The sequence below is a fragment of the Phyllopteryx taeniolatus genome, chromosome 11 (assembly GCF_024500385.1).
Source record: "Phyllopteryx taeniolatus isolate TA_2022b chromosome 11, UOR_Ptae_1.2, whole genome shotgun sequence".
In the NCBI taxonomy this organism is placed as follows: Eukaryota; Metazoa; Chordata; class Actinopteri; order Syngnathiformes; family Syngnathidae; genus Phyllopteryx; species Phyllopteryx taeniolatus.
Window position 1 is genome coordinate 12,690,718 of NC_084512.1, and position 14,992 is coordinate 12,705,709.

Genomic DNA, 14,992 nt, shown 5'->3' on the forward strand with positions numbered 1-14,992 from the left:
AGACAGTAAAACCATGACATGATGACGCGATGATGCACAGTTATTGACTCAGAATAACCTTAAATATTTGGCTTTGATAATTAATAAAGAGGTAGCAAGGTGGTCCACGTCTGACGCACAGTTCTGAGGTTGGATGTTTGAATCTTGGCTCCGCCCTTCCTATGTTTGCATGTTCTCCCCATGCTTGCGTGGGTTTTCGCCAGGTACTCTGACTTTCTCCCACTTTCCAAACATGTGTATTATTAGATACATATAGTATATTAGATTCATTGAGGACTCCAAATTGTCTTTGCTCACTTAGTTTGTCTATCACTCTGATCATTTTGGGGAAGCCAGGAGTCACATAAAAGGCATGTTTTGTTAGGTTTTCACTTGCCACAAATGTGTGTGTGTTGGATATATCTATCCATCTTGCGTAACATCCATCCATCCATCCATTTTCTGAGCCGCTTTTCCTCACTAGGGTCGCGGGCGTGCTGGAGCCTATCCCAGCTGTCATCGGGCAGGAGGCAGGGTACACCCTGAACTGGTTGCCAGCCAATCGCAGGGCACATAGGAACAAACAATCATTTGCACTCACAGTCATGCCTACGGGCAATTTAGAGTCTCCAATTCATGCATGTTTTTGGGATGTGGGAGGAAACCGGAGTGCCCGGAGAAAACCCACGCAGGCACGGGGAGAACATGCAAACTCCACACAGGCGGGGCCGGGGATTGAACCCGGGTCCTCAGCACTGTGAGGCTGACGCTCTAACCAGTCGGCCACCGTGCCGCCTCTTGCGTAACATTGGGTTTGAAATTTGGGACAGCACACTTGGAAAAACTGCTGTGGGAGAGGCCAGCACCAATTGCCACAGTGCACTGAAATCAAATGACCCAGACATAAAAGGAGTTTTGTTATAGGTGATATGACATCACTCCTTCTTGTGACGAGCTCCAAGTCAGCCCTTCAATCATTCAGAAGCTCCAAAATTACATTGCTCAATAGACAAAATGTCAAGCTAATTTTTGTTTCTGGCATTTAAAAAATGTTAACGATAGTGCAAAAGTTCTCCCCGCCACTTCTAATTTTGCCGGCACTACGCTGGCTCCTGTGTGCTTGCCGGTTTTCAACTGCCTGTCAGATGCCATATTTAAAGATGCAAAATTAGCAAGGGCAGGGGTCACCAATATAGTGACCAACCGCACCAGGTTTCCCCTAAGGACCATATGAGTAGTCTTGGGGCCTGTTCTAAAGAAAGCTCATCAGTAATGGTACAATGTCATTTCTTAGGACTGTTGAAGAAGTGATCATTTGAAAATGCAACCGCTTGCAGCGATTTATAGAAATAAATTGTTTCATAACTATATTTGTTTCCTACCTTAAATAACTGTTGATAAATACTGTGCAAATTTGTTAACTTGATCAATGACTTCACATCGATAGATATCATTCATTATTAATAACATAGAAGTAGTTCTCAGTCCATTTGGCAGACACAATCCTCATCGCACCCGCTTAGTAGATAGGTTTCCACATCTCTTTGCATGAGCAATCAAGTTTGCGCCCATTTTTGCACACGTAAAACTAAGTAAATCATCCCCAAAATCTGTACCTGATATGAGGGCTTGAGAGATCCTCATAGGGAAGTGTCCACTGATGCCAAAAACGCTGCCACAGAAGATGTTCGAAGCTCCGCTGACGACGGCCACGCTGGCCAGTGTGCCCGCGAAGAATTCTACCCTGCAGTGGGACACGTCAACCTTGACCAACACAGTGGTCGCCACAAACACCAGCAGGATGACAAAGAGTGATGACAGGATGCGCACATGTGGAGACAGCCTGGAAAACACAAGGAAGATCAGCACTATGAATCGGCAGTACACAGATGATGCACAGAACAATTAAGAACATGTACAGTGCTGTAAAATAAGTTTTGGATGAGTCATTGCTGTCCTCTTGGGGTAATCTTTTCTAGGGCAGGCACTCCTGGGAATGTTCACCACTGTTCAATGTTTTTCCCATGTGAGGATAATGGCTCTCCCTATGGTTTGCTGGAGTCCTAAAGCTTTAGAAATGACTTTTATAACCCTTTCCAGAATGAGAGATGTCAATTTATTTCTCAACTGTTCTGAAATTTCTTTGGATTGTATCATTTTGATCTTTTGTCCGACTTGATTTTGTCAGGGCAAATTCTGTTTAAGTGATTTCTTGATTGAACCGGTCTGGAGGTAATCAGTTTTGGGTGTCATCAGTGAAAATTAACCAATGTGATTATCCACAATTAATTAATGATTTAACAAGTGGGGTACTTACTTTTTCACACAGGGTCAGGTAACTGAATAATTTTTTTTCCCCTTTAAATGAAACACAGCATTTTAAATTCACTAGGGTTATATCTGTCTGATATTGACATTTGTCTGATGATCTTAAAAATTAAAGTAGAGACAATATAAGAATCTGAGAAGGGGACCAATACTTTTTCATGGCACTGTATGACAGTGTCCCAGCAGCCAGAGCTTTTCAATATTATTTTATATTAAATACAGAACCATGATTTAATTGTAGTACTTTGTAATTGTAATCTTTGTAGTACTGTATTTAGGGTAATTCGTTTGATTGAGTCCCTAGTGAGACAATTATGACTGCTACATAATTAGACCTTTTTTTAAAGTTTTTGTGTTGAGTACTGCATGTAATGATGATGATGCAAGTTACCTGTTTACAAGGATGTAGTTGAGAATCAAACATAGTACTGAAGGCACCGTAGAAGCAAATGTCAGGTAACTTTCAAAGTAGTCCTGTGAATAGTTGAAGAAGAAAAAAATGTGTTCAAGGAAATGCTTACATTATGCACACATAAATAAAGGTGGAAATTGTTCAAAGAAAAGGGCCATAACACAAGGACGACGACACCTTTGTGTAAGCCAATTCTGCAGTACTGGGACAGGGGTGATGTGTTAAAAGGATTTTATACATCACACCAGACACTGACGTCATCACATATCGAATAAGCTGATTGGGGGATGCAGTGTTACTGTGTGAAAGCGCAACGTTGTATCAATATTCCGCTTTGCTCTGTTCTGTGTAAAAAGTGGACGAATGCAAGGTCTTCTGTTACAGCCCTAATTTGGCAATTTTGTGTGATCTGTGTGTAAAAGAGGCAAATTAGTTAATTGATGAATTTCCGGTTCTGAAGTCCAATTAGTGTTGATTTGATTGAGCTTTACTGGATTCTAGCTTATGGCCACCTTTGTCTTTAACTCTTCTAACTTTGACCAAACTGTCCTTGCCAAGTTTTCGAGGCACTCCTAATGGAGTTAATGTGTTGCTAGCCACAAAGTCACATGCATTCCTGTGACGTACACACACACACACACACACGCACACAACAGCTCTATTGTGAATATTTCAGTACATACACGAAATGAAGAAGCCCCTTTACATGTCATACTCACGCTGAGGTCAGACCGCTGCTCCTCTGTGCTGTTGCTCATTTTGTAAAGCCAGTAGCTTTTGGCTGTGATGAAAAAGTTCCAAGGCAGCAGAGAGCCGATGCCCATGAGGAAGAAGATGATGTAGACCAAACAATAGCGGTCATCGGGAGTGTAGCGTAAGGCCAGGGACACTGAGGAAGGAGTCTGATCCTCATTCTCCTCATCTTCTGATGAAGTAGAGTTGTCAAGGGCAACGGGGATATAGGAGGAATTGAGGCTGGGGTGCGCAGGTGCTCGTCTGTCCATTTATGCGTTGCAACGTACACTGTTACATAAAAATCTGAGAATTGGATGAACGGTGTGTTAAAAGAAGAAATCAACTTAAAATGCTAACATTAATACAGTGAAATCTCCAAAGTATCCATATCCATATCCATCCTCTGAGCCGCTTATCCTCACAAGGGTCGCGGGAGTGCTGGAGCCTATCCCAGCTATCATCGGGCAGGAGGCGGGGTACACCCTGAACTGGTTGCGAGCCAATCGCAGGGCACACATAAACAAACAACCAGTCGCACTCACATTCACACTTAGGGGCAATTTAGAGACTTCAATTAACCTACCATGCATGTTTTTGGGATGTGGGAGGAAACCGGAGTGTCCGGAGAAAACCCACGCAGGCACGGGAAGAACATGCAAACTCCACACAGGCGGGGCCGGGGGATTGAACCTCAGTCCTCAGAACTGTGAGAATTTATTCCTAGAACGGGTGTGCTTTATACAGTTGCCTAGGTGATATAAACTTCAGGCAGGGATAAAATAATAACTTCCCCCACAGAATGCCACAAAATAAAAAAAGGACTTCAGCAAATATTGTGAGACTTCACCTCACTCAATTTGTTGAGGATTTACTCCCCAAAAAAAAGTTTTTTTTCTTTGCCTTGTTTTGTGATGCCACCTCAGAAGGGTATCTTGTACCAGTGATGGCAAAGAGGTGTGTGTCATAAATGTGACGATAACAATAGCGCCACAAAAGGGACTAAAGGAAAGGGTCGAGCAAGTTGCTCAATACAATATAGGCAATGCAGATACTAATTAAATATCATCCATGGGAGGAAACCGGAGTGCCCGGAGAAAACCCACGCAGGCACGGTGAGAACATGCAAACTCCACACAGGCGGGGCCGGGGATTGAACCCCGGTCCTCAGAACATCCCAAAAACATGCATTAATTGGGGACTCTAAATTGCCCGTAGGTGTGACTGTGAGTGCGAATGGTCGTTTGTTTGTATGTGCCCTGCGATTGGCTGGCAAACAGTTCAGGGTGTACCCCGCCTCCTGCCTGATGACAGCTGGGATAGGCTCCAGCACGCCCGTGACCCTAGTGAGGTCAGAAAATGGATGGATGGATGGGAATTTAAGAATACTTTCCATACCCAAACTCTTATTTTGGAAGTCAGATTCCAGGATTGTGTGCAACTACGGATGCTTTAATGTATATGAAGAAGCTTACCATTTCCTGCTCGTCCAGAAGACCAAATATAAGTTGTGGAAGCATTGTCTTGGAAAGATTTCTTTGTGTACCACCTGTAATGACCAATGTAAACAAGAGGGGGAAATGTGACTCATTATCAAATACAGAATAACTGCACAATGAGATCCAATTCAAGAACCGTATCATAAATTCTGCTTTTCCAAATATAAGCCTACAGTGTTGTAGAACTTTATTGTGCTGCATCACACTGAGAGTAATTATCTTAGCTACAGCATATACATACAGGAGAGAAATGGTTATTGGTCCCCTGCAGATTTTTGCCCACTTACAAATAAATTCATATTTTCTATTTTTATGGTATGTATACTTCAATAGATAAATACTTCAAAAACCTCAGAGAAAAACAATACACTAAGCGCCCGCTATTCGCGCATAATCGGGACTGTGCCAGACCGCAAATAGCGAAAATCAGCAGATGATTGGCGAAAATCAGCAGATAATCAGCCATAATAATTGAATTTAAAAAAATATATATATATACAAAATAAATAAATAGCTCCCCTCCAAACCCCAAAAACTATGCCCAATGATGCCCAAGCAGAATGTGACTTGGTAGTTTGCAGAGAAGCCCTTGTTAGCAAGCACAAAGATGCTCAGATACAGTATTTTTTTATAGTTTGGCAGCAGGTTTGCACACATCCCAGGAACGTTGGTCCATTCCTTTTGCAGATCCTCTCCAAACCCTTTATGTTAAGGCTGTGTCTAGGCAAGTCCCTCCACAGTTTTTTCTATGAGATTATACTGTACTTCTTCTTGACCCACACCGGTTTTTGCCATGATCATGTTTTGAGTCACCGTCAAGCTAAAAAAAAAAAAAAAAGAAAAAAAAATAAAATAAAAAAAACACTGAGAACCCATCTTCAGTGTTCTGACAAAGGGGCAAAAGTTTTGATTTTCTGGTAGAATCGGATGTACGATGAAGTGAAGTCATACTGTGAGCATAGAAACAGCATGTTTCCACCTCTGTGCTTGATGGTGGGGATTATTGTTTCTAGTGTCATAATCAATACTCTGCTACCAAACAGTGATGCCAAAAAGCTCAATTGTGGTCTTATCTGACCATATCACGTTCTCCCAACGTCTCCTTGCCGGTGCTCCTGCCGTGTAATAGTAGACCTTTCAAATAATCAACCTTTATTGATGTGACCAGAATTTGAAAAGAAATCCTAACAGATGGTGAATGATGGATAGTTATTTTGTATTCTTCCATTTACTAACAATCACACCAACACTTGTCAAGACTCTCACTCATCTTATTTCTCTTTTTTTGTAGCCAAATCTAGCCCTGTGCTGGACTATAATCCTCCTTGAACTACTTTGACAGCTCTTTATGATGATGGTGGTGAAGTTTTTAATGGAACTGATTTTGTTGACAGTTTTATTTTATCAACAATCAGTGGTGATGAGTTATTTCTTAAAGTCACAGGACTAATCTTATAGTCGTCATCCAATGTGTTTTTCTCGAACTACTTCTCTGAAAAATAAATTGAGTGTACGACTTTAATCAAATACAGTGGTATTATTTTTTTTCCCACTTTCACTGAACTTAATCTTCACAGTTTTTTGCCTTTTTCGCCAAGCTTTCTGTACTTTCAGTAGCTTCTCCATCTTTTCATGGACAGATATCCACATCTTAGAATTATATTAACGGTGTTATAGTCTTTATTAACTCCTGCTGATCCCATAGTACATACCGTAATAGTACTACACTTGTGCTGCTTTACCAGGTCGACTAAACACTTTGCTTATGGTTTTGTATTATTTCAAGCTTATATGCAAAGGGCATCCTTATTCTTCTCAGTACACCCTTTCTTAGGACCCACGGTAATTAAAAAAATAAAAATAAAAATTGCCGTAATACCTGCACAAAAACTGTACTTTCACAGTGAGGTAACCATAAGGGCTTTCCCACTGCAGGAAACTTTCCAGGAACTTCCTACCGACCATGGTAGCTTGAGTTCATCCTGTGTCCCCAATGAAAAAAAACTACCAGGATACGGAAGGTTCCCCCTGGATTATTTCGTTGTTCTTGGGGGGGTAGGGTCTTCTGAGAGCTACAAGGAACTTTTTGAGTGGGTGGGCTGTGCTGACAAACACTGATTGGTTGACAGACCTCTGTAGCCGTTTACGTTTTCATTCGCAGAGCCGCCATTACTGGGTGTGCTGTTCCGCAAGGTTAGAAATAAGTTTAAAATACACTAAAAAGCAAAACTACCAAACACCGATCTTTACGTTTTCCCGCTGAGCCGCACTTCACAGACAAGGAGCAAGCTGGACACTGTGTGCTCGCCAAGCTTACGTCTCCGGGCTCAACGGCGAGATCCATCACTGGTCTACCCGGTCCCACTAAGCAGCGGAGGTCCGAGCCCAAGCGGGCGTGTGCGTCTTCCTTGGCCAGGGCCGAGGAGACAAACACGGGCGTGAGGCTGGCCGGTGAGGACGCGCTGATGGTCCAATCCAGTCAGTCGCGGGGGTCAAAAAGTCCAAAAACCTTCCCAGGCAGGAGTGCCTCCAGCTTGTGGAAAAATGCTGCGTCTGCCATAGTGCAAGACCAGGAAATGAAGCCCGGCTTTTTGTCTGTGTTTGTACCGTCACAAATAAATAATTGCAATGTACAGTCTGTTTTTTTCCCCCATGCAAACACATTTACAGACACCAAATACTTCACAGTGTTGTATTTAAAAACTAACTTAGACCTGTCCGTGAAGTCGTGTTTTTTTTTTTTTTTTATTGAACCTTATCTCGGTAAGGTATTTGCAATGCCAACCTGGCTGCAGACAGCAGAGTAAAACAAAACAAAATAGAAGGAAATACATATACAAACAGCACGTGATATACTGTACTATCAAGTTAAATATTACATCATAGCACATGATAAATAAAAGGTCCATAAAAGGCATGTGAGCGGATATTCACTAAAGCTGGAGAACTTGCATGAAGAAAAATGTAATCGCCTGAATGCCAAGACATTACAAAAAGTTGTATTTTTGACAATACATATATAAATTATTGTAGAAGCCTGCAGATGACTATCAATGTGATTTATTGTTCTCAAATTTGTTGTGGAACTGTGTAAGGATTCAGGCTCATGTCCCTTTTGCATTTTCCAGCTGAAATATCACATCGATAGTCATTTGCAAGCTTATGTTGCACAATCCATTTAGGTATGTCATCTCAATAAAATAGCTTAATGTTTAAGCTACCCTGAACTAATAAGTGCAATGGAAACACAAACCACATGGGCCACAGGAACCTTTTGCTACCAGGAACTCTTATTACCAGAAACTCAAAGTTCCTGGGCTGGTTTGTGGAAAAGCCCCTCATGTGAACTGATGGGGGCCGGATGTTGTTAAGTTCCTGCCACCATCTAGTGATGGAGTGCCTGAAGCTCACTAATTAGCCACATTTTAGCAAATAAATAAATAAATAAAAATCAACCAACCGATGGCTCAGAACTAAAAAAATGCATAAGTTAGGGCACGCGAAGGTCAAGGTACCACTAATTACTAGGCCAACTGCAAACATATTGTGAAATTAATACCTTAATATATAATGATAGATTACAAAATATTGTTCTTGCAAATGCTTAACATTTCATATAGCTCTTCTTCTGGATCTCAAAAGGTTGTTCAGGCGTATCTAATATTGTGGCCAGCAAGTCTATTTCCCACATACATTCCATCATAATGAATTCAAAATAAAAAATAAAAATTTTAAAATAATAAATAAATAAAATTAAATTCACACATCATTGATCATATTAATTAATCGAGAAAAGATATAAAATATAATATTTCAAGGGTATCAAAAACAGAGCAAAGCAAATTTATTTATATAGCGCATTTCATACACAAGGTAACTCAATGGGGCTTAAATCTCTGAATGTTGTGTAATCTGTTCCTCCTGTTTCCACGTATGTGTCGCATTCAGCATTATCCCATTCCATCCCATTATCCCATCCCAAAGGAGTTGCATCACATTCTCCTACTTTTGCCAGCAAACTACTTGAGACTAACACAACAGTATCTCTGCTGGGTGCAGTGGAGTAGCGCACTCTATTTTGCATTACAGTACAGTAATCGCTTCAAGACACAGTTGCTCTACAATAAATTCAGCACAATAGACCCAATTCTTGATGACCAATTAATCTATTATTAGTCTTCTTCTTTTCCTTTCGGCTTGTCCCGTGAGGGGTCGCCACGGCATGTAATCCTTTTCCATGTAAGCCTATCTCCTGCATCCTCTTCTCTAACACCAACTGCCCTCATGTATTCCCTCACAACATCCATCAATTTTCTCTTTGGTCTTCTTCTAGCTCTCTTGTAATTTTATCCAATCTGGTCACTCCTAGAGAGAACATAAACATCTTCATTTGCGCCTCCTCCACCTCTGCTTCCTGTTGTCTCTTCAGTGGCACTGTCTCTAATTCGTACATCATGGCTGGCCTCACCACTGTCTTATAAACTTTGCCCTTCATCCAAGCAGAGACTCTTCTGTCACATAACACACCTGACACCTTCCCCCACTCGTTCCAACCTGCTTGGATCCGTTTATTCACTTCCTTACCACACTCACCATTGCTCTGGACTGTTGACCAGTATTTGAAGTCCTCCACCCTTGCTATCTCTTCTCCCTGTAGCCTCTATCTTACCCCTCCACCCCTCTCATTCATGCACATATATTGTCTTTCTTCGGCTAATCTTCATTCCTCTCCTTTCCAGTGCATGCCTCCACCTTTCTAACTGTCCCTCCACCTGCTCCCTGCTTTCACTGCAGATCACAATGTCATCTGCGACCGCATCTGTTAGCCTATCCATCACCCCTGCAAACAGGAAGGGGCTCAGGGCTGATCCCTGATGCAGTGCCACCTCCACCTTAAATTCATCTGTCACATCTACAGCACACCTCACAACTGTTCTGCTGCCCTCATATACTTGTATGTCCTGTACTATTTTAACATATTTCTCTGCCACTCCAGACTTCCGCATGCAGTACCACAGTTCCTGTTGGATTTATCTTACCCAACATTATAAAAAATAGACACAAAAGGAATGAAGACGCTGGTTTCTTTTTCTCATGAGGAGGGCGTATGGGAGATTGTTCAGATCACAGTCTCTCAACACGCTCTAAACAATCCCCCCCCCTCGCTCCTGCTTTTATTTGAAATAGGAGGGATTTACAAATCATAATGTTCTAAGCAATAAGACACAACACAAAATATTTGATAATAAGAGGGTTTTTCCCAGACATAGTATTCTAAGTAATAAGACACAACACATAATATTGAACCAACACCTGTCACGACCCGACCACATCCGATCACGTCCTTGGTCCAGGCGCCCTTCCATCGGATGATGCTGAGTCTTCTTTTTGAAGGCGAGACATCTAAAATTGTCCATTATACTAATGCAAGCTAAGCAAATAAATGATAACTTCTACAATTTATCTTACAGTTCCTCTCTTGGTACTCTGTCATAGGCTTTCTCTAGATCCACAAAGACACAATGTCGCTCCTTCTGACCTTCTCTGTATTTTCCATCAACATCCTCAAGGGAAATGATGCATCTGTGGTACTCTTTCTAGGCATGAAACCATACTCTTGCTCGCAAATACTCACATCTGTCCTAAGTCTAGACTCCACTACTCTTTCCCATAACTTAATTGTGTGGCTCATCAACATTATTCCTCTATAGTTCCGACAGCTCTGCACATCACCCTTGTTCTTAAAAATGGGCACCAGCACAGTTTTCCTCCATTCCTCAGGCACCTTCTCACCCACTAGAATTCTGTTGAACATGCTTCCATACCTCCACAGTTATGTCATCGGGACAAACTGCCTTTACATTTTTCATCCTCTTTAATACCTTTCTAACGTCCCCCTTACTAATCATTGCCACTTCCTGGTCCACCACACTTGGCTCCTCTACTCTTCCTTCTCTCTCATTTAACTCATTCATCAACTCCTCAAAGTATACTTTCCATCTATCCAGCACACTACTGGCACCAGTCAACATATTTCCATCTCTATCCCTAATCACCCTAACCTGCTGCACATCCCTCCCATCTCTATCCCTCTGTCTGGCCAACCTTTATAGATCATTTTCTTCTTCTTTAGTGTCCAACCTGGCATACATGTCATCATATGCCTCGTTTGGCCTTTTGCCACCTCTACCTTTGCCCTACGCCGCATCTCAATGTATTCCTTTCATCTCTCCTCGGCACTCTCGGTGTCCCACTTCTTCTTAGCTAACCTCTTTCCTTGTATGATTTCCTGTACTTTGAGGTTCCACCATCAAGTCTTCTTTTCCCCTTTACTCTCAGAAGATACACCAAGTACTCGCCTGCCTGTCTCTCTGATCACCTTGGCTGTAGTAGACCAGTCTTCTGGAAGTGCCTCCTGTCCACCGAGAGCCTGTCTCACCTCTTCCCGAAAAGCTGCACAACATTCTTCCGTTCGGAGCTTCCACCACATGGTTCTCTGCTCTGCCTTTGTCTTCTTAATCTTCCTCCCCACCACCAGTTAGCTTACACACCACCATCCTATTCTACTAGCCACACTCTCCCCTACCACTACCTTACAGTCAGTAACCTCGTTCAGATTACATCGTCTGCACAAGATGTAATCCACCTGCATGCTTATACCGCCGCTCTTGTAGGTCATCCTATGCTCCTGCCTCTTCTGGAAAAAAAGTGTTCACTAGAGCCATTTCCATCGTTTTTGCAAAGTCTACCACCATCTCTCCCTCCATGTTTCTTTCCTGGATGCCATACTTACCCATTACTTCTTCTACTCCCTGTTTCCTTCACCAACATGTCCATTACATCCATCCATTTCCGATCGCTTGGGCAGTAGCTTTAGCAGGGACGCCCAGACTTCCCTCTCCCCAGCCACTTGATCCAGCTCTTCCGGGGGGATCCCAAGGCATTCCCAGACCAGTTGAGAGACGTAGTCTCATTTCAGATACCCCAGCCACCTCATCTGGCTCCTCTCAATGTGGAGGAGCAGCGGCTCTACTCTGAGCCCCTCCCGGATGACCGAGCTTCTCACCCTATCTCTAAGGGAGATCCCAGATATCCTGCCGAGGAAACTCATTTCGGCCGCTTGTATCTGGGATTGTCCATTATAATCTACACCTATCACGACTCTCTCTCTCTCTGTCTGGGATGCTCAGAACTACTTCATCTAGCTCCTGCCAGAATTTCTCTTTCTCCTCTAGGTCGCATCCTACCTGTGGGGCCTAGCCGCTAATCACATTATACATAACATCCTCAATTTCAAGTTTCAGCCTCATCAATCGATATGATACTCTTTTCACCTCCAAGACATTCTTAGCTAACTCTTCCTTTAGAATAACCCCTACTCCATTTCTCTTCCCATCTACACCATGGTAAAATATTTTAAACCCTGCCCCTAAACTTCTAGCCTTACTGCCTTTCCACCTGCTCTCCTGTACACACAATATATCAACCTTTCTCCTAATCATCATGTCAACCAACTCCGAGAGTTTCCTGTCATAGTCCCCACATTCTGTTGCAGGCTCTGTGCTTTCCTATTCTCTTTCTGCCTATGAACCCGCTTTCCACCTCTCCTTCGTCTTCAACCCACAGTAGCTGAATTTCCACCGGCGCCCTGCAGGTTCACAGTGACGGGGGCGGACGTTGTTAACCCGGGCCACGATCGATCCGGTATAGAATTGTTTAGATGAACACTCATATTTGTTTGGCAAAGTTTTAAGCCGGATGCCCTTCCTGACGCAACCCTCTGCATTTATCCGGGCTTGGGACTGGCCTACAGTTTGCACTGACTTGTGCCCCCCATAGGGCTGCATTAATTTATTATTCTAGAGTAGTAATATAAAATAGCCAGTTCAGGGTGTATCCCGCCTCTCACGCAGGGTCAGCTGGGATAGGCTCCAACACACCCGTGACCCTAGTGATGATAAGCGGTACAGAAAATGGATGGATGGATGGATGGATGGATGGATCGTATCTTAACATAGATTTGAAACTTTATTCAGGTGATTCTTAATGGTGTGCAACTCCAGAGTTCATGAAGCATTACACTTTCACCTTTTTGGGAGGTACTCGCAATTCAGATGATATGATACATTAACTACCGTATTTTCACTACCATAAGGCGAACCGTATTAAAAGGCGCAGTCTCAGTTACGGGGTCTATTTCTGTATTTAACACAATGGTTGGAGATGGGGTTTCCATTCATAAAATATATTGAGAGAATTCACTGTTTAAATGCTTTATAATAATTCATCTGGTGTTTCATTTGCTTTTAGAATTGCAGGGTGGGCTGGATAAGATTCTTTCTCTGACCATACAGTAAGTGGTCTCGTGGCTGTATGTTGCAGGTAAGTCACCTCCTCGTTGTGTTGAAGCAGGGGGTGTCAAACTTGTTTCCACCATGAGCCACATTCTAATTATGCTTGTACAGCACTCACCCCCTGTGATGCACTGTTATTGTTTAAAATGTGTTAAAAATGTTGACATTCTACCAATACCACATCACTAGCCAGCAGCTGAGCTGCACTGTATTTGTTTACGGGCTAGGCATGTGGCTCAAACTTCTTGTCCCTTACCTAATGTGTCCTGTTTGGAAACCGTAATAATCACTCATCATATTACATAATTGCCCAATGCATTTTGATTATTACAAATATCAGGTCTAGAAGTATTGTAGGAGGTCTTAATGATATACAAAAAAAACTCAAGGAAAGTGTTAAGTCAGCACAAATCAAACCACATGTATTATATATGGAAGCAATGAGGAAGCAGTTTGTTCACATGACACTTGCAACGAACGACACGCTTAAGAACTCGAGACTGCAGACTGAGCACTTTCAAGCTAGCAAGTAACAGGAAGATTTTTAGTCCTCAATGAACACAACCGCGTACACGATTAAGGAAATGTTTCTGTCCTTTTAATTATTGTGACAATATGTTAGTAGTTAACGTGGGCAAAATTAACGAGCGACACAACTGTTTTGAGGTATTCCACACAAAGAACTGTATACACAAATTGATAACTCGTTTAACACAACGACTGCCACGGTGTTTAGCCAAATACCAAAACATACTTTAGTGTTGCTTTGTCACTTACTGTTCCTTATGTATTCTCCTGTCACAGTGACACAACGAGTCTTCCTCGCGTCTTGTCTGGTCTCGCTTGGCGAAAAATAAGCGACAACACGCATCCATTCCATTCCCTAACAACAACTACCATATTTCCGGTATTAGTTTTTCAGATAAATAGATATGTCAAACGTGCATGCTATTCTACACTAAATCTAAAATGCAAGATCTGTGAATTCATTCATGTTAAGCAAAGTATATGCATTAAAGACAATTATTTGATGGCGTAAAATGACGTAAAACGTGATGTAACATTTTCGAAAAATAACTGACTGTAATTCTGAAAACCGGATGCCACACTGGAGTATGAGCTCCGGTGGTAATGTTCCAAAACAAAATTACCATTAAAACGCAAACAACAGTTCTAGAGCGACCAAATTATGAGCCACAGTTTCTCTCTAAAGTTAGTATGTAAAATCAATGCCATAATGTTAATCTTTATTTGTGGTCCAATTTACTAATTGTTTTAATTTTGCTGCCAAATTCGACGGCCCCAACATACGCGGTTTTGAGATTACGAACGGCGTGCTGCAGTGTGTATACGTCATCACGCGTGACGCGACTCAAGAAGGCACGTTCAGTTACCGCCGTACTTACTCTTTTTCGTTTGATCTTTTAAAAATATATTTATGGCTAATTCAGATTTGTACTGGATTCATGACTTTACTGATGCGTTTGCTGGAGTTATTGACACGTTCCTGTTTATGTACACATTCGAATTACGTCAACGATATGAACTGACAACAGGAGCATACGTCTACATTGCAAATCACAAAATATTTAATGTTTATGCCCACTTCATATACTACCTAAAAAAAGGCAATTTTGCATTTTAGTGTCCCGATATAATCGTTACTCACTAGATCCTCCACATCCATC

The 14,992-nt window shown here is 42.1% G+C and overlaps 1 protein-coding gene across 2 annotated transcripts in view; it reads right to left on the reverse strand.

Moving 5' to 3' along the window:
• The window catches only part of slc29a3 (solute carrier family 29 member 3), a 20,236-nt gene extending 5,858 nt beyond the window's left edge, over positions 1-14,378 (reverse strand). Inside the window, exons 1-5 of one of the 2 annotated variants that reach the window (XM_061789968.1) lie at positions 14,082-14,331; positions 4,927-5,000; positions 3,439-3,757; positions 2,699-2,781; positions 1,596-1,822 (exon numbers count right to left, since the gene is read on the reverse strand). In XM_061789968.1, coding sequence (XP_061645952.1) covers positions 1,596-1,822; positions 2,699-2,781; positions 3,439-3,723 — 595 coding nt within the window. In that variant the 5' untranslated portion in view covers positions 3,724-3,757; positions 4,927-5,000; positions 14,082-14,331. Of the gene's footprint in view, positions 1-1,595; positions 1,823-2,698; positions 2,782-3,438; positions 3,758-4,926; positions 5,001-14,081 lie in introns of both variants that reach the window. The other variant, XM_061789969.1, reaches the window with a different exon arrangement.
• Positions 14,379-14,992: the final 614 nt, after the last annotated feature.